General features: G+C 46.8%; 1 protein-coding gene across 3 annotated transcripts in view; it reads right to left on the bottom strand.

The window, feature by feature from the left end:
• Nucleotides 1-25,510, bottom strand: part of LOC110504416 (protein diaphanous homolog 1) — a 191,138-nt gene that overhangs the window by 14,506 nt on the left and 151,122 nt on the right. For all 3 annotated transcript variants that reach the window (XM_090219486.1, XM_090219487.1, XM_090219488.1), the window contains 9 exons: nt 24,263-24,355; nt 23,979-24,073; nt 23,582-23,683; nt 19,610-19,849; nt 19,084-19,213; nt 18,824-18,948; nt 15,584-15,748; nt 12,615-12,747; nt 6,983-7,072 (listed from right to left, as the gene is read on the bottom strand). In XM_090219486.1, the coding sequence (XP_090075612.1) occupies nt 6,983-7,072; nt 12,615-12,747; nt 15,584-15,748; nt 18,824-18,948; nt 19,084-19,213; nt 19,610-19,849; nt 23,582-23,683; nt 23,979-24,073; nt 24,263-24,355 (1,173 nt within the window). The remainder of the gene's footprint in view (nt 1-6,982; nt 7,073-12,614; nt 12,748-15,583; nt 15,749-18,823; nt 18,949-19,083; nt 19,214-19,609; nt 19,850-23,581; nt 23,684-23,978; nt 24,074-24,262; nt 24,356-25,510) is intronic.

The following is a 25,510-nucleotide window of genomic DNA, read 5'->3' as shown; positions in this document are numbered from 1 at the left end:
CCAGAGCTAGAGGACCCCAGAAGACCTCTCCACAGACCACTGAGCCCAACAACCTCCACACTCATAACACACAAAATCACACAGACCTGCCCGAAAGAGAGGGACGCAGAAGGGAGAGTGGGAGAGAGAGAGACAGAGAGAGAGACAGAGAGAGAGAGAGACAGAGAGAGAGAGAGAGGGAGAGAGAGGGAAGAGAGAGAGAGAGGGAAGAGAGAGAGAGAGGGAAGAGAGAGAGATGGAAGAGAGAGAGATGGAAGAGAGAGAGAGGGAAGAGAGAGAGAGGGAAGAGAGAGAGAGAGAGAGAAGAGAGAGAGAGAGGGAAGAGAGAGAGAGAGGGAAGAGAGAGAGAGAGGGAAGAGAGAGAGAGAGGGAAGAGAGAGAGATGGAAGAGAGAGAGGGAAGAGAGAGAGAGGGAAGAGAGAGAGAGGGAAGAGAGAGAGAGAGAAGAGAGAGAGAGGGAAGAGAGAGAGAGAGAGAGAGAGAGAGAGAGAGGGAGAGAGAGGGAAGAGAGAGAGAGGGAAGCGAGAGAGAGGGAAGCGAGAGAGAGGGAAGCGAGAGAGAGAGAGAGAGAGAGAGAGAGAGATAGAGAGGAGAGACAGACAGAGGGAGAGAGAACACAGTCTCTTTTGCATATATATATTCTAAAATGTAATATCCACTCCAATACACCAGTCCACATCAGTATCCCATTAAGAAGGGTGGTGTTACACATTCCCCCCCTCTTCTCTCCTTCCTGCTCTGTTACATGTTAATAAACATCACTCCCTCTCTTCTCTCCTTCCTGCTCTGTTACATGTTAATAAACATCCCTCTCTTCTCTCCTTCCTGCTCTGTTACATGTTAATAAACATCCCTCTCTTCTCTCCTTCCTGCTCTGTTACATGTTAATAAACATCACTCCCTCCCTTCTCTCCTTCCTGCTCTGTTACAGACACACAGTACATACCCCATCAGACACACCCCACCAGACACACAGTACACACCCCACCAGACATACCCCACCAGACACATCCCACCAGACACAGTACATACCCCACCAGACACACCGGACATACAGTACATACCCCACCAGGCACACTACATACCCCACCAGACACACAGTACATACCCCACCAGACACACCCCACCAGACACACAGTACACACCCCACCAGACATACCCCACCAGACACACCCCACCAGACACAGTACATACCCCACCAGACACACCGGACATACAGTACATACCCCACCAGGCACACTACATACCCCACCAGACACACAGTACATACCCCACCAGACACACAGTACATACCCCATCAGACACACCCCACCAGACACACAGTACACACCCCACCAGACATACCCCACCAGACACACCCCACCAGACACACCCCACCAGACACACAGTACACACCCCACCAGACATACCCCACCAGACACACCCCACCAGACACACCCCACCAGACACACAGTACATACCCCACCAGACACACCCCACCAGACACAGTACATACCCCACCAGACACACTACATACCCCACCAGACACACAGTACATACCCCACCAGACATACAGTACATACCCCATCAGACACACCCCACCAGACACACAGTACATACCCCACCAGACACACCCCACCAGACACAGTACATACCCCACCAGACACACAGTACATACCCCACCAGACACACAGTACATACCCCACCAGACACACCCCACCAGACACAGTACATACCCCACCAGACACACTACATACCCCACCAGACACACAGTACATACCCCACCAGACACACAGTACATACCCCATCAGACACACCCCACCAGACACACAGTACACACCCCACCAGACACACTACATACCCCACCAGACACACAGTACATACCCCACCAGACACACAGTACATACCCCACCAGACATACCCCACCAGACACACCCCACCAGACACAGTACATACCCCACCAGACACACCGGACATACAGTACATACCCCACCAGGCACACTACATACCCCACCAGACACACAGTACATACCCCACCAGACATACCCCACTAGACACAGTACATACCCCACCAGACACACCAGACATACAGTACATACCCCACCAGACACAATACATACCCCACCAGACACACTACATACCCCACCAGACACACAGTACATACCCCACCAGACACACAGTACATACCCCAACGGACACGCCCCACCAGACACACTACATACCCCACCAGACACACACTACATACCCCACCAGACACACAGTACATACCCCACCAGACACACACTACATACCCCACCAGACACACACTACATACCCCACCAGACACACAGTACATACCCCAACGGACACGCCCCACCAGACACACTACATACCCCACCAGACACACTACATACCCCACCAGACACACTACATACCCCACCAGACATACAGTACATACCCCACCAGACATACAGTACATACCCCACCAGACATACAGTACATACCCCACCAGACACACAGTACATACCCAACCAGACACACACTACATACCCCACCAGACACACACTACATACCCCACCAGACACACACTACATACCCCACCAGACACACTACATACCCCACCAGACATACAGTACATACCCCACCAGACATACAGTACATACCCCACCAGACAGACAGTACATACCCCACCAGACACACAGTACATACCCCACCAGACACACTACATACCCCACCAGACAGACAGTACATACCCCACCAGACACACACTACATACCCCACCAGACACACACTACATACCCCACCAGACATACAGTACATACCCCACCAGACATACAGTACATACCCCACCAGACACACTACATACCCCACCAGACAGACAGTACATACCCCACCAGACACACAGTACATACCCCACCAGACACACACTACATACCCCACCAGACACACACTACATACCCCACCAGACACACACTACATACCCCACCAGACACACACTACATACCCCACCAGACATACAGTACATACCCCACCAGACATACAGTACATACCCCACCGGACACACTACATACCCCACCAGACAGACAGTACATACCCCACCAGACACACAGTACATACCCCACCAGACACACAGTACATACCTCACCAAACATACCCCACCAGACACACTGTACATACCCCACCAGACACCCACTAGGGCATACCCTATCATTGTACCCCCAAAAAACGGATTTAACACGTTGCTCAGTTATGTATAGAGCCATGTCATCATGGAATGCTCTGCCACAAGAGGTTGCTATTGCAACAAGCAAGTTTAACTTAAAAAAATATATTGTATCACTGCGCCTCTCCTCTCTCTAAAGATCTACTTTAACTGTATATAAGAACATGAATATAATAGTGTGTAAATAGTATTTTTGTTGCCTCCTGGTGTCTTTCCTATATATAACTCTTATTAGTTTAATGTAATATCTTATGTTGTTCGTCTAAGTGTTTGGTACTTTGTCATGTATTTGTACGTTTTATGTGGACCCCATGAAGAGTAGCGGCTGCAGGTGCAGCAGCTAATGAGGATCCTCATGAAGTAAACCCGCCAGTGTTTCGGGAAAAAGCTGAGGAATGGGCCTGGAGAAATGTAACCACTCTCAAATTCATAGAGCTATGGATGCAAGGAATGACCATCCATGATATCAAAATGATAGTTGCAACCATGTTTTGAGGTTATACAATGTGTGTACATTTACATTGTTTACAAACATTGGAGTAAAACAAGCTCATATTTGGGGTTTTGACGGGGTACGACAGTTGATATAAACTCATATTTGGGGTTCTGATGGGGTACGACAGTTGATATAAACTCATATTTGGGGTTTTAACGGGGTACGACAGTTGATATAAACTCATATTTGGGGTTTTGACGGGGTACGACAGTTGATATAAACTCATATTTGGGGTTTTGACGGGGTACGACAGTTGATATAAACTCATATTTGGGGTTTTAACGGGGTACGACAGTTGATATAAACTAATATTTGGGGTTTTGACGGGGTACGACAGTTGATATAAACTCATATTTGGGGTTTTGACGGGGTACGACAGTTGATATAAACTCATATTTGGGGTTTTGACGGGGTACGACAGTTGATATAAACTCATATTTGGGGTTCTGATGGGGTACGACAGTTGATATAAACTCATATTTGGGGTTTTAACGGGGTACGACAGTTGATTTAAACTCATATTTGGGGTTCTGATGGGGTACGACAGTTGATATAAACTCATATTTGGGGTTTTGACGGGGTACGACAGTTGATATAAACTCATATTTGGGGTTCTGACGGGGTACGACAGTTGATATAAACTCATATTTGGGGTTTTGACGGGGTACGACAGTTGATATAAACTCATATTTGGGGGTTTGACGGGGTACGACAGTTGATATAAACTCATATTTGGGGTTTTGACGGGGTACGACAGTTGATACAAGCTCATATTTGGGGTTCTGATGGGGTACGACAGTTGATACAAGCTCATATTTGGGGTACTGATGGGGTACGACAGTTGATATAAACTAATATTTGGGGTTTTGACGGGGTACGACAGTTGATATAAACTCATATTTGGGGTTTTGACGGGGTACGACAGTTGATATAAACTCATATTTGGGGTTCTGACGGGGTACGACAGTTGATATAAACTCATATTTGGGGTTCTGACGGGGTACGACAGTTGATATAAACTAATATTTGGGGTTTTGACGGGGTACGACAGTTGATATAAACTCATATTTGGGGTACTGACGGGGTACGACAGTTGATATAAACTCATATTTGGGGTACTGATGGGGTACGACAGTTGATATAAACTCATATTTGGGGTACTGACTGGGTACGACAGTTGATATAAACTCATATTTGGGGTACTGACGGGGTACGACAGTTGATATAAACTCATATTTGGGGTACTGATGGGGTACGACAGTTGATATAAACTCATATTTGGGGTACTGACGGGGAACGACAGTTGATATAAACTCATATTTGGGGTACTGACGGGGTACGACAGTTGATATAAACTCATATTTGGGGTTTTGACGGGGTACGACAGTTGATATAAACTCATATTTGGGGTTTTGACGGGGTACGACAGTTGATATAAACTCATATTTGGGGTTTTGACGGGGTACGACAGTTGATATAAACTCATATTTGGGGTACTGATGGGGTACGACAGTTGATATAAACTCATATTTGGGGTTTTGACGGGGTACGACAGTTGATATAAACTCATATTTGGGGTTTTGACGGGGTACGACAGTTGATATAAACTCATATTTGTGGTTTTGACGGGGTACGACAGTTGATATAAACTCATATTTGGGGTTCTGACGGGGTACGACAGTTGATACAAACTCATATTTGGGGTTTTGACGGGGTACGACAGTTGATATAAACTCATATTTGTGGTTTTGACGGGGTACGACAGTTGATACAAGATCATATTTGGGGTTTTGACGGGGTACGACAGTTGATATAAACTCATATTTGGGGTTCTGACGGGGTACGACAGTTGATACAAGCTCATATTTGGGGTTTTGACGGGGTACGACAGTTGATACAAGCTCATATTTGGGGTTCTGACGGGGTACGACAGTTGATACAAGCTCATATTTGGGGTTTTGACGGGGTACGACAGTTGATATAAACTCATATTTGGGGTTCTGACGGGGTACGACAGTTGATACAAACTCATATTTGGGGTTCTGACGGGGTACGACAGTTGATACAAGCTCATATTTGGGGTTTTGACGGGGTACGACAGTTGATATAAACTCATATTTGGGGTTCTGACGGGGTACGACAGTTGATACAAGCTCATATTTGGGGTTTTGACGGGGTACGACAGTTGATATAAACTCATATTTGGGGTTCTGACGGGGTACGACAGTTGATACAAGCTCATATTTGGGGTTCTGACGGGGTACGACAGTTGATACAAGCTCATATTTGGGGTTCTGACGGGGTACGACAGTTGATACAAGCTCATATTTGGGGTTTTGACGGGGTACGACAGTTGATATAAACTCATATTTGGGGTTCTGACGGGGTACAACAGTTGATACAAGCTCATATTTGGGGTTTTGACGGGGTACGACAGTTGATACAAGCTCATATTTGGGGTTTTGACGGGGTACGACAGTTGATATAAACTCATATTTGGGGTTCTGATGGGGTACGACAGTTGATATAAACTCATATTTGGGGTTTTGACGGGGTACGACAGTTGATATAAACTCATATTTGGGGTTCTGATGGGGTACGACAGTTGATATAAACTCATATTTGGGGTTTTGACGGGGTACGACAGTTGATATAAACTCATATTTGGGGTACTGATGGGGTACGACAGTTGAAATGAGGTCATGGGGAATTTCTCAGTTATGTTCTTGATCACTAGGTTTACATAAATCATTTATACGTAAACAGAAACTAAGGATTCTAGCTTTAAGTGTGTGTGTGTGTGTGTGTGTGTGTGTGTAGCACTAGCAGCTGAAGTGAGTAACTCAATAGGCCAGTAGGCCAGTGAAACAGCAGAGAGAGAGTATCTAACCAGATTATGTGGGTGGTGTATCGTCTGGCCTGAGAGAGAGAGGCTGGAGAACAGATCTGAGTGGAAATCAATACAGATCATTTAGACACGCTAAGTGTGAACATCCCTGCTAGTGCTAGCCCCAGGCTAGTGGTTGTAGACTGGTCCAGGGTTAACACGGTTTAATGTTGAAGTCATTGTGAAGCCACATTTTACAGTGTATTTCTGCCACCCCCATCCCTCTCCTACTGCCCTGCCCTGCCCTGGCTGGTTCCCTGGAGCAGAGCCCAAACTGGTGTCACGCCCCAGCCCTACAGCCACACAACAGATGGCAGACACACAGGAGAGCAAGCAGGGACTGAAAGAGTGTATCCGCCCAAGTGTGTGTAAGTGAGACAGAGAGACAGAGACCGAGAGAGCAACAGTGTGTTGTTACCAGCTTGTCGTGGTCCTCTCTTCCTCCTGAAGGCAGCCCCAGACTGCAGCGCCTCCATCAGGTCGTCCATGATACCAGTCTCATCACCCTCTGGACACACATACAGATACACAATCAATATTACATACACAACCTTATAAACCAGAGACATCCTATTCAATTACTGGAGGGGCTATGTCATAAACCCTCAACGTTCCAGAATGGGGTGAACATGCAGCCACATTGTTCAGGGAGAAACCCAACCAGTCTAATTGGAATGAATGGCAGTAGAGGATTAATCCTGATTTTACTTCTGCGGGAAAATAAAAGGTGTGTGATGTATCAGAAATGGTGTAATAGAATTGTCAACCTAAAATAGTCATATAATTATAAAAATAGTTAATAAAGGTTTTTATTCTGTATAAATAGTCTAAAAATATGTAAACAGACTACAGAAGTCTATATTTGTGTGCTATTATATGATACAGTATAAGTACTTGCTACATTTACAACGTATCTAAGTCCTATCATCAACTGACTTCAGCCAGTGTACGGCTGCGATTAAACTGCATTGTTTCAATCGAATGTTTCCATTTTGGCATTTAATTCAAAAAAACATGGAATCATTCCTCTAAAACTGTCTGGCTAGCTAACATACATTCTTCCTTCCAATTCAATATCTTATCACAGCCCTGGCGAACCACCCCGGGTTGACCAACTCCCTGACCTTTATCCCATTAGAAGACGGTTCCTGGCCATTCTAGTATTCTATGGTTATAACAACAGAGTCAATACAAAACACGCATTCACATTTAGTCTCTCTCTCTCTCATAATAGACAGAGGACAGATCAGATCTCTCTCACACACACACACACACACACAGACTTAGCGACATCACTAGTCACATGGACCCGGTGGCCCATTAGATACATTAACCTAGTTGGGCGCTGACCCAGTTTAGATACTGCCTAGGCTGCAGGCTACATACATCTAGTAGTACACACACCGTCTACACGTCTATTACACTGAGGCTCAATAAACTGCCATGTTCACCAGGAATGTGTGTGTGGGGAGGATTCAGTGGTACTCAGGCAGATGGTTCTCATTATTATCACTGTGAACTGGCTGGGGTTAAAGGTTTAGTTCTTCCCCCTCCCCCTCATCCTGTCGCCCCTCCCCCAAACACACTAGTTTAATCGCACTGTAAACCTAGCGGCAGATGGCCCCTGGTCTCGCTTGTCACTTCAGAGAAAGTCTCGCACACACACACACACACACACACACACACACACACACACACACACACACACGAGAGAGAGAGAGTGCAGTCCCACAACACAGCTCACATACACACCCAAGTGGCCGCGGCACACAACTGCACAGGCAGAAAACATGCAGTCATGTTTTATTTCTACCCAAAGGAGACTACGTCTGGCATCCATCCACTACCCACTTCCACAAATCACATGCCTGTGTTAAACCTAAACACATCCAGGAAAAATACACACACGCTCTGGAGGAAACTGCCTCTGGGTGGGTGTTAAACGGGGACCTGTTTTATAAAGCTTATTGACCAGGCTGCTAAAATGACAGCATCTAGACAGAGACAGTAGAGGGCTAATGGACTGTCCAGCATCATGATACGGAGCCATACAGGCGTTGGGAATGACTGTTTAATGAATAAGCCAGATTAAACAGGGAACACTACTGACCATGTCCTAGCATTTCTTAAAGGTTTCTACAACTGTTTTGCATTAAATCAATTTGAAGTGCTTGCTGATAGTTCATAAACGGACATTTACTTCATTAATACAGCCATTAAAACAATCAATATGAGAGTGGGTATTGAGTGGTGGACTGTGGTCAAGGTCACTATGGAACACTCTACCCTGCTCCGACACACATGTCCGGGAGTTAAGGACATATGTTGTGTTGATAAGCTGTGTTAGTAATGTAACAGCATTAGAGACATAGCAGGAGATAAGCATGATAGAATAGACCCCCCTCCCCCAGCCTGGCATCATTATGTGCAGAACACACGTATTACTCTACCACACACACAACAGCCCCTCCTTCAGCAACAAGAGGTGATCTAAGAGGGCATCCATCTTCACTTCGTCATCTCCTACCCCCCTTTCATCATTGTCTCCTGTGGATCCCTTTCTCTCCTCTGCAGGTCCATGCCCCCCCCCCCCCCCCCCCCCTCTGCTCTGAGGACCAACACCGTCTAATCCTCCTGAGACATCTGCTGTTCTAAAATCTCTCTTACACCCCACCCTCTCTGTCTCCCTCTCACACAGCCTGTAATGTAGAGCCACAGCACCCCTAGTGGTGGCTAACCCCCCCCCCCCTCTCTAAGTACACTCCCTTTCATGCAGCACTGACACCTAGCTGCAGACCTGGGGAACTATGCAGACCTGGTGCTTGTGAGGAGTATGAACAGGTCTTAGATCAGACCACAGTACAGAACTGTGTGTAGGGTAAAGAGAGAAAATGAGAGAAGCAGGGTTAGGGTCAGTGGGAAGCTCATTGTTAGAGAAAGCACTATATAAAGACAGCCCTTGTCTAATAATAACCAACCAGTTTATTGGATCTATTCACAAACACACAGACTAGATGTGTGTGTGCTTAATTAATAACCCTGAGCTCAAATCTGTATGTACATGTACCCCCCCCACCCCCCACCCACACACACACACACATCCCCACACAGTCAACTATCTAAGCCCTTTCATGGTCAACTATCTAAGCCCTTTCATGGTCAACTATCTAAGCCCTTTCATGGTCAACTATCTAAGCCCTTTCATGGTCAACTATCTAAGCCCTTTCATGGTCGACTATCTAAGCCCTTTCATGGTCAACTATCTAAGCCCTTTCATGGTCAACTATCTAAGCCCTTTCATGGTCAACTATCTAAGCCCTTTCATGGTCAGCTATCTAAGCCCTTTCATGGTCAACTATCTAAGCCCTTTCATGGTCAACTATCTAAGCCCTTTCATGGTCGACTATCTAAGCCCTTTCATGGTCGACTATCTAAGCCCTTTCATGGTCAACTATCTAAGCCCTTTCATGGTCAACTATCTAAGCCCTTTCATGGTCGACTATCTAAGCCCTTTCATGGTCAACTATCTAAGCCCTTTCATGGTCAACTATCTAAGCCCTTTCATGGTCAACTATCTAAGCCCTTTCATGGTCAACTATCTAAGCCCTTTCATGGTCAACTATCTAAGCCCTTTCATGGTCAACTATCTAAGCCCTTTCATGGTCAGCTATCTAAGCCCTTTCTAATGCATGAAAGACTCAGCACACTCTCAAAGCTATGAATGGATGGACTGTGTGTGCGTGTGTGTTTGCGCATACCCAAACACAGAGCTTTGACTGCATATTGAATTTCCTTCATACATAGTCCACAGTGGTTGACTTGAAATGTAACTACCTTTTTCCTCACACTGCATGGACAACGTGCTTAGATTGCAGGTAGATACAGTACATTATTGTCCATACGACCTTCTAAAACCCTTTGAAGCTGCAATATATCACTTTTTGGGCGACCTGACCAAATTCACATAGAGTTGTGAGTTATAGATCTGTCATTCTCATTGAAAGCAAGTCTAAGATCTGTTCTATGTATGCTATTTCTATACTTCCGGTGCTAAAGTTTGGTTTTTGCATATTTTACTTTGTTTTGGACACCAGCTTTGAACAGCTGAAAATATATTTTACAGAGTTCAGATGGTACAATGATTCCCTACACTACAATGATTCCCTACACTACAATGATTCCCTACACTATACATTTGCTAGTTTTTTCACAAACTTATTATTAGAATTTTAGCAACCAAGAAATGGCATAGAGATTTCAGCATAGTGCACCTTTAAAAAGAAAGATGGGAAAGGCTTGAAATAAAGAGAGGTAGAAGAAAATAGAGGGAGGAAAGAACAGGCAGCTGGAAAACCTCATCAGGAGAAAGAGACAATGTGGGTGAAAGAGATGATGCGCACACACAAACACACACACGACAGAGACACACGACAGAGACACACACACACGCAGAAAAACACACTCACAGACACACACACTCACAGACACACACACACTCACAGGCACACACAGACACACACACACTCACAAGCACACACAGACACACACACACTCACAGGCACACTCACAGACACACACACTCACAGACACACACACACACTCACAGACACACACACACTCACAGACACACACACACTCACAGACACACACACACACTCACAGACACAGACACACTCACAGACACACACACACACTCACAGACACACACACACTCACAGACACACACGCACTCACAGACACACACACACACACACACTCACAGACACACACACACACTCACAGACACACACACACACTCACAGACACACACTCACAGACACACAGACACACACACACACTCACACTCACAGACACACTCACAGACACACACACTCACAGACACACACACACACACAGACACACACACTCACAGACACACACACTCACAGACACACACACTCACAGACACACACACTCACAGACACACACACTCACAGACACACACACTCACAGACACACACACTCACAGACACACACACACACACACACTGACTGACACACACACACTGACTGACACACACACACTGACTGACACACACACACTGACTGACACACACACACTGACTGACACACACACACTGACTGACACACACACACTGACTGACACACACACACTGACTGACACACACACACTGACTGACACACACACACTGACTGACACACACACACTGACTGACACACACACACTGACTGACACACACACACTGACTGACACACACACACTGACTGACACACACACACTGACTGACACACACACACTGACTGACACACACACACTGACACACACACACTGACACACACACACTGACACACACACACTGACACACACACACTGACACACACACACTGACACACACACACTGGCACACACACACTGGCACACAGCACTGTGGCAGAGAGGAATTGTGATGACTCAAACTGTGAAGTCCCAAGAGAGACAAACTGGAGCCAAAAAGAGGAGGGATGTTCAGAAAGTAGGTCAGAGAGAGGGAGAGGGTGTAGGAAACGAGCAAAAATTATTTGTGGTCTGTTTGTACGTGTTTCAGCATGAGGCTGTGTGAGGCTGTGTAAGACAGGATAAGATGGTTGCTATCCCAGTCTTTTTTATGAATCTGACTCAGAGAGAGAAAACGTGTTTGTGGATTTAAATTCACTATTTCTTGTTCTTCTCGGATATAAATCCCTTGTTCCAACAATGACTGTGACTGAATGAGTGGATGATACAGGCAGACTACTGTCTCCTCCATATCTTTATCTTGTCTCTCTCCTTCACTCGCTCTTTTCTCAGGACTGCTGTGGATCACTGGAGACACACACACACACACACACACACACACAGATCTAGTAGCACAGTGGGCTCCGACTGCCCCCAACTGGTATCAAGGAGAAGTTCAGTTCCCAAAACAGCCTTCATCCACACCCACACTCTGACCCACTCCTCTCCCACAGGCACTCTGACCCACTCCTCTCCCACAGGCACTCTGACCCACTCCTCTCCCACAGGCACTGACCTGCGTTGAGGTCCAGTTGTTGGCTTCTCTTCTGTTTCTCCTCTTTCTCTCTGTCAGCCTTCTCCTTGGCCAGCTTGGCTCTCCTGATCTTCTCCTCTGACTCCCTCCTCTTCGCATTCTCCTTCACCGCTTGCTGAGGGGACATGGACAGAGACGTGTGTGTGTATGAGAGTGCATGTGTGTGTGTGAGTGGATGTGTGTGTACAAGAAAGTGTGTGTGACTGAGAAACAATAGTTGGCCCTCTGCCAAGATAGCCAGCAAAACAAGAGCCAGCAAAACAAGATAACCAGCATCTGTAATAACACTGCCTGGTACTAATACCAACTGATACTACCTGGTAATAACACTACCTGATACTAATACTAAATGATACTACCAAGTAATAACACTACCTGGTACTAATACCAACTGATACTACCTGGTAATAACACTAACTCATACTAATAATAACTGATACTACCCGGTAAAACACTACCTGATACTAATACTAACCGATACTACCTGGTAATATCACTACCTGGTACTAATACTACCTGGTACTGATACTAACTGATACTACCTGGAAATAACACTACCTGATACTACCTGGTAATAACACGACCTGATACAAATACTAACTGATATAACCTGGTAATAACACTACCTGATACTAATACTAAGTGATACTACCTAGTAATAACACTACGACATACTAATACTAACTGATACTACCTGGAAATAACACTACCTGATACTACCTGGTAATAACACTACCTGATACTAATACTAAATTATACTACCTGGTAATAACACTACCTGATACTAATACTAAGTGATACTACCTAGTAATAACACTATGAAATACTAATACTAACTGATACTACCTAGTACTACCTGCTACGAACTGAACTACCTGGTAGTTCAGTCAACGGCTAAGACACTGAACTACCTGGTAGTTCAGTCAACGGCTAAGACACTGAACTACCTGGTAGTTCAGTCAACGGCTAAGACACTGAACTACCTGGTAGTTCAGTCAACGGCTAAGACACTGAACTACCTGGTAGTTCAGTCAACGGCTAAGACACTGAACTACCTGGTAGTTCAGTCAACGGCTAAGACACTGAACTACCTGGTAGTTCAGTCAACGGCTAAGACACTGAACTACCTGGTAGTTCAGTCAACGGCTAAGACACTGAACTACCTGGTAGTTGGCAGAGTCTAAAGTCAATCACGGATTACAAAAAGAAAATCAGGCCCGTCGCGGACCAACTATACAACAACTTTGCTCGCTTTGAGGACAATACTGACACGGCCCAATACTAAAACCTGCGGGCTCTCCTTCACCGCAGCCAATGTGAGTAAAACATTTAAACGTGTTAACCCTCGCAAGGCTGCCGGCCCAGATGGCATCCTTAGCCACATCCTCAGATCATGCGCAGACCAGCTGGCTGGTACTACCTGATACTAACTGGTACTAACTGATACCACCTGGTATTACCTGATACTGAATGATATACCTGGTACTAACACTAACTGATACAACAAACTGCCTGATAGTATTAGTATCAGGTAGTACCTGTTAGCACCACCCCTAACTGTTACTACCTGATACTAACTGGTACTAACTGATACCACCTGGTATTACTTGATACTGAATGATATACCTGGTACTAACACTAACTGATACAACAAACTGCCTGATAGTATTAGTATCAGGTAGTACCAGTTAGCACCACCCCTAACTGGTACTACCTGATACTAACACTAACTGATACTACATGAACTACCTTGTACTCCCTGGCACTAATACTACCTGACACATACGTACCGGCACCCCCTGTATAAAGCCTCCACATTGACACACTGACTCTGTACCGGCACCCCCTGTATAAAGCCTCCACATTGACACATTGACTCTGTACCGGTACCCCCTGTATATAGCCTCCACATTGACACACTGACTCTGTACCGGCACCCCCTGTATAAAGCCTCCACATTGACACACTGACTCTGTACCGGCACCCCCTGTATAAAGCCTCCACATTGACACATTGACTCTGTACCGGTACCCCCTGTATATAGCCTCCACATTGACACACTGACTCTGTACCGGCACCCCCTGTATAAAGCCTCCACATTGACACATTGACTCTGTACCGGTACCCCCTGTATATAGCCTCCACATTGACACATTGACTCTGTACCGGCACCCCCTGTATAAAGCCTCCACATTGACACATTGACTCTGTACCGGTACCCCCTGTATATAGCCTCCACATTGACACATTGACTCTGTACCGGCACCCCCTGTATATAGCCTCCACATTGACACATTGACTCTGTACCGGCACCCCCTGTATAAAGCCTCCACATTGACACATTGACTCTGTACCGGTACCCCCTGTATATAGCCTCCACATTGACACATTGACTCTGTACCGGTACCCCCTGTATATAGCCTCCACATTGACACATTGACTCTGTACCGGCACCCCCTGTATATAGCCCCGCTATTGTTATTTACTGCTGCTCTTTAATTATTTGTTATTCTATCTCTTACTTTTGGGGGGTATTATCTTTAAACTGCATTGTTGGTTAAGGGCTCGTAAGTAAGCATTTCACTACCTGGTACTACCTGATACTAACTGATAGTAAATTATATACCTGATACCAATACTAACTGATACTAACTGAATTACCTGGAACAAACTGATACAAAATGATTTACCTGGAACTACCTGATACTTATACTAACAGATACTAACAGATAATAACAGATACTAAAAGACACTAACAGAACTACCTGGCATTACCTAGTACTACATGGCACTAACTGATAAGGAATACCTGTAGACGGTACCTTCCCACTAACAGTCAATGTCATTTAGACAAACAGGTGAGGAGAACATGTGTTTATCATTAACTTGTGTGTAATGAGGTGGGAGCACATTCTGTTTTCTGCCTTCAGGTTGCCAATGCTCAAACTCACCTGGAACATGTTCTTGAAGTTGTTGAGGTCACCGAAGAACTCTTCGACAGAAATCTTGCGAGGGTCGAACACAAAGTAGTTCCCCAGGTCGGAGTACTGCTTCTCCATGTTGTTATGCATCATTTCCAACTTCTCATGTTGCTCTTTAGCACTGGCCACAAAGCTGTGAGGTACAGTATTAAGGAGTACACAGCCTGGCAACACAGAGACACACACACCATCTCCCGCACACAGAGCTACACACACCACCCCCAGCACACAGAGCTACACACACCACGTCAAGCACACAGAGCTACACACACCACGTCCAGCACACAGAGCTACACACACCACGTCCAGCACACAGAGCTACACACACCACGTCCAGCACACAGAGCTACACACACCACGTCCAGCACACAGAGACACACACACCACGTCCAGCACACAGAGCTACACACACCACGTCCAGCACACAGAGCTACACACACCACGTCCAGCACACAGAGCTACACACACCACGTCCAGCACACAGAGCTACACACACCACGTCCAGCACACAGAGCTACACACCACGTCCAGCACACAGAGCTACACACACCACCCCCAGCACACAGAGCTACACACACCACCCCCAGTACACAGAGCTGTACACACCACCCCCAGCATACAGAGCTACACTCACCACCCCCAGCACACAGAGCTACACACACCACCCCCAGCACACAGAGCTACACTCACCACCCCCAGCACAGAGCTACACTCACCACCCCCAGCACACAGAGCTACACACACCACCCCCAGTACACAGAGCTACACTCACCACCCACAGCACACAGAGCTACACTCACCACCCCCAGTACACAGAGCTACACACACCACCCCCAGTACACAGAGCTACACACACCACCCCCAGTACACAGAGCTACACTTACCACCCCCAGCACACAGAGCTACACTCACCACCCCCAGTACACAGAGCTACACACACCACCCCCAGTACACAGAGACACACACACCACCTCCAGCACACAGACACACACACCACCTCCAGCACAAAGAGACACACACACCACCTCCAGCACACAGATACACACACACCACCTCCAGCACACAGATACACACACACCACCTCCAGTACAGACAGAGCTATACACACCACCACCAACACACAGAGCTACACACACCACCCCCAGCACACAGAGCTACACACACCACCCCCAGTACACAGAGCTGTACACACCACCCCCAGCATACAGAGCTACACTCACCACCCCCAGCACACAGAGCTACACACACCACCCCCAGCACACAGAGCTACACTCACCACCCCCAGCACAGAGCTACACTCACCACCCCCAGCACACAGAGCTACACACACCACCCCCAGTACACAGAGCTACACACACACCACCCCCAGTACACAGAGCTACACTCACCACCCACAGCACACAGAGCTACACTCACCACCCCCAGCACACAGAGCTACACTCACCACCCCCAGTACACAGAGCTACACACACCACCCCCAGTACACAGAGCTACACTTACCACCCCCAGCACACAGAGCTACACTCACCACCCCCAGTACACAGAGCTACACACACCACCCCCAGTACACAGAGACACACACACCACCTCCAGCACAGACACACACACCACCTCCAGCACAAAGAGACACACACACCACCTCCAGCACAGACACACACACCACCTCCAGCACAAAGAGACACACACACCACCTCCAGCACACAGAGACACACACACCACCCCCAGTACACAGAGCTACACACACCACCACCAGCACACAGAGACACACACACCACCTCCAGCACACAGAGACACACACACCACCTCCAGCACACAGACACACACACCACCTCCAGCACAAAGAGACACACACACCACCTCCAGCACACAGAGACACACACACCACCTCCAGCACACAGATACACACACACCACCTCCAGCACAAAGATACACACACACCACCTCCAGTACAGACAGAGCTATACACACCACCACCAACACACAGAGCTATACACACACCACCAACACACAGAGCTACACACACCACCACCAGCACACAGAGCTACACACACTACCACCAGCACACAGAGACACACACACACCACCTCCAGCACACACACACACACCACCTCCAGCACAAAGAGACACACACACCACCTCCAGCACACAGAGACACACACACCACCTCCAGCACACAGAGACACACACACCACCTCCAGCACACAGATACACACACACCACCTCCAGCACAAAGATACACACACACCACCTCCAGCACAAAGATACACACACACCACCACCAGCACACAGAGCTACACACACTACCACCAGCACACAGAGCTACACACACTACCACCAGCACACAGAGCTACACACACCACCACCAGCACACAGAACTACACACACTACCACCAGCACACAGAGCTACACACACTACCACCAGCACACAGAGCTACACACACCACCACCAGCACACAGAGCTACACACACCACCACCAACACACAGATATATACAGTACCAACACAGAGCTACACACCACCACCAACACACAGAGCTATACACACCATCATCACAGAGCTATACACACCACCAACACACAGAGCTATACACACCACCAACACACAGATATATACAGTACCAACACAGAGCTACACACACCACCACACACCACCAACACATAAGCATAGGGTCAGTTTGTTATATCTGGAGTACTTATCCTGTCTTATCCGGTGTCCTGTGTGAATTTAAGTATGCTCCCTCTAATTCTCTCTCTCTCCCTCTCATCCCAGAGGACCTGAGCCCTAGGACCATGCCTCAGGACTACCTGACATGATGACTCCTTGCTGTCCCCAGTCCACCTGGCCGTGCTGCTGCTCCAGTTTCAACTGTTCTGCCTGCGGCTATGGAATCCTGACCTGTTCACCGGACGTGCTACCTGTCCCAGACCTATTATTTGACAATGCTGGTCATTTATGAACATTTGAACATCTTGGTCATGTTCTGTTATAATCTCCACCCGGCACAGCCAGAAGAGGACTGGCCACCCCTCATAGCCTGGTTCCTCTATAGGTTTCTTCCTAGGTTTTGGCCTTTTCCTAGCCACCGTGCTTCTACACCTGCATTGCTTGCTGTTTGGGGTTTTAGGCTGGGTTTCTGTACAGCACTTTGAGATATCAGCTGATGTAAGAAGAGCTATATAAATAAATTTGATTTGCAGTAGTAAAGGATATAGTCATTTTCTCCACAAACATGTCCCTATCACTCTGTGGAGGAGGGAAGGTCTCCAGATCTTTGTCCAGAGTCTTCAACGCACAGCCCATCTGCACCAGGTTCTTCTGCAGGGTCTCAGCCGACACTGAGACAGGGGTTAGAGGGGGCAGGTCAGTGTGTCATGAAAGGAAACAGGGATGAGGAGAGGAAACAAGTGTGTGAGAGTATTGGTACTAGTGTTTAGTTCTGAGGGTAGGTGTTAGGTGGAGTCCATGGTTACCTCGGCTAGCCTTCTCTACGTGAACGAGTTCGTCTGGGAACGTCAGGACGTCGGGGTACTGCTCCTGACACACGTCAGCCAGGAAGTGCAGGAGAGTCTGCTTCAGGTCAGTTGTCTTGGTGTCCCGCAGCTGATTGGACAAAGGGCAGATTCTAAAGTACACCCCTTTTTAAAACCTTTAACGCAGCGTTGGCTTATTAAATACATGTTTACCCTGTTACACACACTGCCTGTAGATATGCATGTGTCTCTCTTTGTGCGTGGTTATGTACATGCAGGGCTCTACGCTGACCATTTTCTACAAGGCACACGTGTGCCTAAATTGACAAATTTAGGAGCACACGGAAATTTAGGAGCACAATGAATAATATTTGCAGTAGGGCTCTGTGTGTATTCTCCATGGCTCTCAGGGGCCGCGGTACAGTGAAGAAATGACTGGTGCTCCTAAATTAAAATTCCAACTAATCTAGTTTTTCTAACAAGCGAGTAAAATAGTAGCACTGTAGAGCCATGACGTGTCTCTCACCTTGCAGAGGTAGCTGATGCTGAATCCAAAGGCCTTGGCGTTGCGGGAACCAGCGTTCATGTAGTTGCCCACCAGCAGGATGATCTGCAGCAGCTGGGAGAAGGTGGTGCTCTTCTTCAGTTCCTCGCAGGCCGCCGTCACGGACACCACGTCCGGCTTGATGTTGTTCAGCTGCTCTTCAAACTGCAGCCGGAACAAGATGGCCGTCAGCCGGGGCTTCAGACGCTTCACTGTCGACATCTGAGGGGGAGAGAGGGGAGGGTTGGAGGGGAGAGAGGGGAGAGTTGGAGAGGGGAGAGAGTTGGAGAGAGGAGAGGGGAGGGTTGGCGAGAGGGGAGGGTTGGAGAGGGGAGAGAGTTGGAGAGGGGAGAGAGTTGGAGCGGGGAGAGAGTTGGAGCGGGGAGAGAGTTGGAGCGGGGAGAGAGTTGGAGAGGGGAGAGAGTTGGAGAGGGGAGAGAGTTGGAGCGGGGAGAGAGTTGGAGAGGGGAGAGAGTTGGAGAGGGGAGAGAGTTGGAGCGGGGAGAGAGTTGGAGCGGGGAGAGAGTTGGAGCGGGGAGAGAGTTGGAGCGGGGAGAGAGTTGGAGCGGGGAGAGTTGGAGAGGGGAGAGAGTTGGAGAGAGGGTTGGAGAGGGGAGAGAGAGGAGGGTTGGAGAGGGAAGAGGGAGGGTTGGAGAGGAGAGAGGGGACCATGACACACACAAGGAGTGTGTTATAGATGGTTTGTGAAGCATCGTTTATGTGCTTATGACAGCTTTTTGCACTTATGAATGCTCTATAAAGCCTTTATACATGATGTTTCCTTTAAAGTGGGACGGGCAGGATCATATTGCTGGTAGTGTTTGAGTAGGCTCAGTAGGGTTTATTCAGGCCATGTCTAACACTGTGGTTTATTCAGACCATGTCTAACACTGTGGTTTATTCAGGCCATGTCTAACACTGTGGTTGATTCAGACCATGTCTAACACTGTGGTTTATTCAGACCATGTCTAACACTGTGGTTTATTCAGGCCATGTCTAACACTGTGGTTTATTCAGACCATGTCTAACACTGTGGTTGATTCAGGCCATGTCTAACACTGTGGTTGATTCAGGCCATGTCTAACACTGTGGTTTATTCAGGCCATGTCTAACACTGTGGTTTATTCAGGCCATGTCTAAGACTGTGGTTGATTCAGACCATGTCTAACACTGTGGTTTATTCAGACCATGTCTAACACTGTGGTTGATTCAGGCCATGTCTAACACTGTGGTTTATTCAGGCCATGTCTAACACTGTGGTTTATTCAGGCCATGTCTAACACTGTGGTTTATTCAGACCATGTCTAACACTGTGGTTGAATCAGGCCATGTCTAACACTGTGGTTGATTCAGACCATGTCTAACACTGTGGTTTATTCAGGCCATGTCTAACACTGTGGTTTATTCAGGCCATGTCTAACACTGTGGTTTATTCAGACCATGTCTAACACTGTGGTTGATTCAGACCATGTCTAACACTGTGGTTTATTCAGGCCATGTCTAACACTGTGGTTTATTCAGACCATGTCTAACACTGTGGTTGATTCAGGCCATGTCTAACACTGTGGTTGATTCAGGCCATGTCTAACACTGTGGTTGATTCAGGCCATGTCTAACACTGTGGTTTATTCAGGCCATGTCTAAGACTGTGGTTGATTCAGACCATGTCTAACACTGTGGTTTATTCAGACCATGTCTAACACTGTGGTTGATTCAGGCCATGTCTAACACTGTGGTTTATTCAGGCCATGTCTAACACTGTGGTTTATTCAGACCATGTCTAACACTGTGGTTGATTCAGGCCATGTCTAACACTGTGGTTGATTCAGGCCATGTCTAACACTGTGGTTGATTCAGGCCATGTCTAACACTGTGGTTTATTCAGGCCATGTCTAACACTGTGGTTTATTCAGGCCATGTCTAACACTGTGGTTGATTCAGGCCATGTCTAACACTGTGGTTTATTCAGACCATGTCTAACACTGTGGTTTATTCAGGCCATGTCTAACACTGTGGTTGATTCAGGCCATGTCTAACACTGTGGTTTATTCAGGCCATGTCTAACACTGTGGTTTATTCAGACCATGTCTAACACTGTGGTTTATTCCATGTCTAACACTGTGGTTTATTCAAACCATGTCTAACACTGTGGTTTATTCAGGCCATGTCTAACACTGTGGTTTATTCAGGCCATGTCTAACACTGTGGTTGATTCAGGCCATGTCTAACACTGTGGTTTATTCAGACCATGTCTAACACTGTGGTTTATTCAGGCCATGTCTAACACTGTGGTTGATTCAGGCCATGTCTAACACTGTGGTTTATTCAGGCCATGTCTAACACTGTGGTTTATTCCATGTCTAACACTGTGGTTTATTTAGACCATGTCTAACACTGTGGTTTATTCAGACCATGTCTAACACTGTGGTTGATTCAGACCATGTCTAACACTGTGGTTTATTCAGGCCATGTCTAACACTGTGATTGATTCAGGCCATGTCTAACACTGTGGTTTATTCAGACCATGTCTAACACTGTGGTTTATTCAGGCCATGTCTAACACTGTGGTTGATTCAGGCCATGTCTAACAATGTGGTTGATTCAGGCCATGTCTAACACTGTGGTTTATTCAGGCCATGTCTAACACTGTGGTTTATTCAGGCCATGTCTAACACTGTGGTTTATTCAGGCCATGTCTAACACTGTGGTTTATTCCATGTCTAACACTGTGGTTTATTCCATGTCTAACACTGTGGTTTATTCCATGTCTAACACTGTGGTTTATTCAGGCCATGTCTAACACTGTGGTTTATTCAGGCCATGTCTAACACTGTGGTTTATTCAGGCCATGTCTAACACTGTGGTTTATTCAGACCATGTCTAACACTGTGGTTTATTCAGGCCATGTCTAACACTGTGGTTGATTCAGGCCATGTCTAACACTGTGGTTTATTCAGGCCATGTCTAACACTGTGGTTTATTCAGGCCATGTCTAACACTGTGGTTGATTCAGACCATGTCTAACGCTGTGGTTTATTCAGGCCATGTCTAACACTGTGGTTGATTCAGGCCATGTCTAACACTGTGGTTGATTCAGACCATGTCTAACACTGTGGTTGATTCAGGCCATGTCTAACACTGTGGTTTATTCAGGCCATGTCTAACACTGTGGTTTATTCAGACCATGTCTAACACTGTGGCTTATTCAGGCCATGTCTAACACTGTGGTTGATTCAGACCATGTCTAACACTGTGGTTTATTCAGACCATGTCTAACACTGTGGTTGATTCAGACCATGTCTAACACTGTGGTTGATTCAGGCCATGTCTAACACTGTGGTTGATTCAGGCCATGTCTAACACTGTGGTTGATTCAGGCCATGTCTAACACTGTGGTTGATTCAGGCCATGTCTAACACTGTGGTTGAATCAGGCCATGTCTAACACTGTGGTTGATTCAGGCCATGTCTAACACTGTGGTTTATTCAGGCCATGTCTAACACTGTGGTTTATTCAGGCCATGTCTAACACTGTGGTTGATTCAGACCATGTCTAACACTGTGGTTTATTCAGGCCATGTCTAACACTGTGGTTGATTCAGGCCATGTCTAACACTGTGGTTGATTCAGACCATGTCTAACACTGTGGTTGATTCAGGCCATGTCTAACACTGTGGTTGATTCAGGCCATGTCTAACACTGTGGTTGATTCAGGCCATGTCTAACACTGTGGTTTATTCAGGCCATGTCTAACACTGTGGTTTATTCAGACCATGTCTAACACTGTGGTTTATTCAGGCCATGTCTAACACTGTGGTTGATTCAGGCCATGTCTAACACTGTGGTTGATTCAGACCAATCAGAGCTTAGTAGCGCTTCATTTTCCAGTCGGCCACGTGGTTCTCTCCAGCTCTTAGTAGTTAAGTCAGACAACAGCATGTGTGTGAGTTCTCACCACGACTCCAAACTGCTCGGCCTCTGCCAGGTCTTCATACTCATCCTTCATCTCCCCCAGAACATTCAGCGTCTCCTGTTCTGGCAACTGCTTGATCAGATTCTACACACACAGAACATTTATTTACATACAGGACGAATACAACATTTGACTAAACAAAACACACACATACACAACACCGTATTTCGAACGCATGTTGACAGACAGACAGACATACAGAGGGACAGAGAGAGAGACAGACAGAGAGAGAGACAGAGAGACAGACAGAGTGAGACAGACAGAGAGACACAGAGACACAGACAGAGACACAGACAGAGACACAGACAGAGACACAGACAGAGACACAGACAGAGACACAGAGAGGCAGACAGAGACACAGACACACACAGATTTGTACCTGCACCATGGACTCCGAAAGCAGCTTCTCGTTGATCTCCAGGATGACGTTCTTAATCTCCTCGTAGGGCATACGGAACGAGCCCAGGAAGATGGCTGAAACACACACGGCCCATCACCTAACACGTGCAGCCATCACCCAACCACCCATCACACATCACCCTCAGCCCAACACATACCACCCTCAGCCCAACACATACCACCCTCAGCCCAACACAGACTGACTGCTTGCTGCATTGGAACCCTGAGAGTCGGTCAGATCAGGGGAAGTGTTCAGACACTTACAGAGGTTCTGGGAGGACTTGGAGTCCAACACCTTCAGCTCCTTCACCTTCTTAGTCATCTTCTTCTCCTCCACTCCCTCCTGGTCCTTCTTAACTAAAGAGACACAGAGAGAGAGGTTGTGTTAATATGAATACTTCAGAAGAGAACATGTTATATCTGAGTCATATTTCAACGAGAGAGAGAGAGAGACGAGAGAGAGAGACAGAGAGAGAGAGATATATTATCTACCTCACTTGCTTTGGCAATGTTAACACGTTTCCCATGCCAATCACCAACCAAGGAGGGCCTACAGCAGCACCTAGATCTTATGCACAGATTCTGTCAGACCTGGGCCCTGACAGTAAATCTCAGTAAGACCAAAATAATGGTGTTCCAAAAAAGGTCCAGTCACCAGGACCACAAATACAAATTCCATCTAGACACTGTTGCCCTAGAGCACACAAAAAACTATACATACCTTGGCCTAAACATCAGCGCCACAGGTAACTTCCACAAAGCTGTGAACGATCTGAGAGACAAGGCAAGAAGGGCATTCTATGCCATCAAAAGAAACATAAATTTCAACATACCAATTAGGATTTGGCTAAAAATACTTGAATCAGTCATAGAGCCCATTGCCCTTTATGGTTGTGAGGTCTGGGGTCCGCTCACCAACCAAGACTTCACAAAATGGGACAAACACCAAATTGAGACTCTGCACGCAGAATTCTGCAAAAATATCCTCCGTGTACAACGTAGAATACCAAATAATGCATGCAGAGCAGAATTAGGCCGATACCCACTAATTATCAAAATCCAGAAAAGAGCCGTTAAATTCTACAACCACCTAAAAGGAAGCGATTCACAAACCTTCCATAACAAAGCCATCACCTACAGAGAGATGAACCTGGAGAAGAGTCCCCTAAGCAAGCTGGTCCTGGGGCTCTGTTCACAAACACAAACACACCCAACAGAGCCCCAGGACAACAGCACAATTAGACCCAACCAAATCATGAGAAAACAAAAAGATAATTACTTAACACATTGGAAAGAATTAACAAAAAAACAGAGCAAACGAGAATGCTATTTGGCCCTACACAGAGAGTACACAGCGGCAGAATACCTGACCACTGTGACTGACCCAAAATTAAGGAAAGCTTTGACTATGTACAGACTCAGTGAGCATAGCCTTGCTATTGAGAAAGGCCGCCGTAGGCAGACATGGCTCTCAAGAGAAGACAGGCTATGTGCTCACAGCCCACAAAATGA

This window comes from Oncorhynchus mykiss, chromosome 25 (genome assembly GCF_057628025.1).
Source record: "Oncorhynchus mykiss isolate SJ-2025 chromosome 25, ASM5762802v1, whole genome shotgun sequence".
Taxonomy (NCBI): domain Eukaryota; kingdom Metazoa; phylum Chordata; class Actinopteri; order Salmoniformes; family Salmonidae; genus Oncorhynchus; species Oncorhynchus mykiss.
The sequence above is the reverse complement of the archived record's forward strand: the minus strand, read 5'-3'. Positions and strand labels throughout refer to the sequence as shown.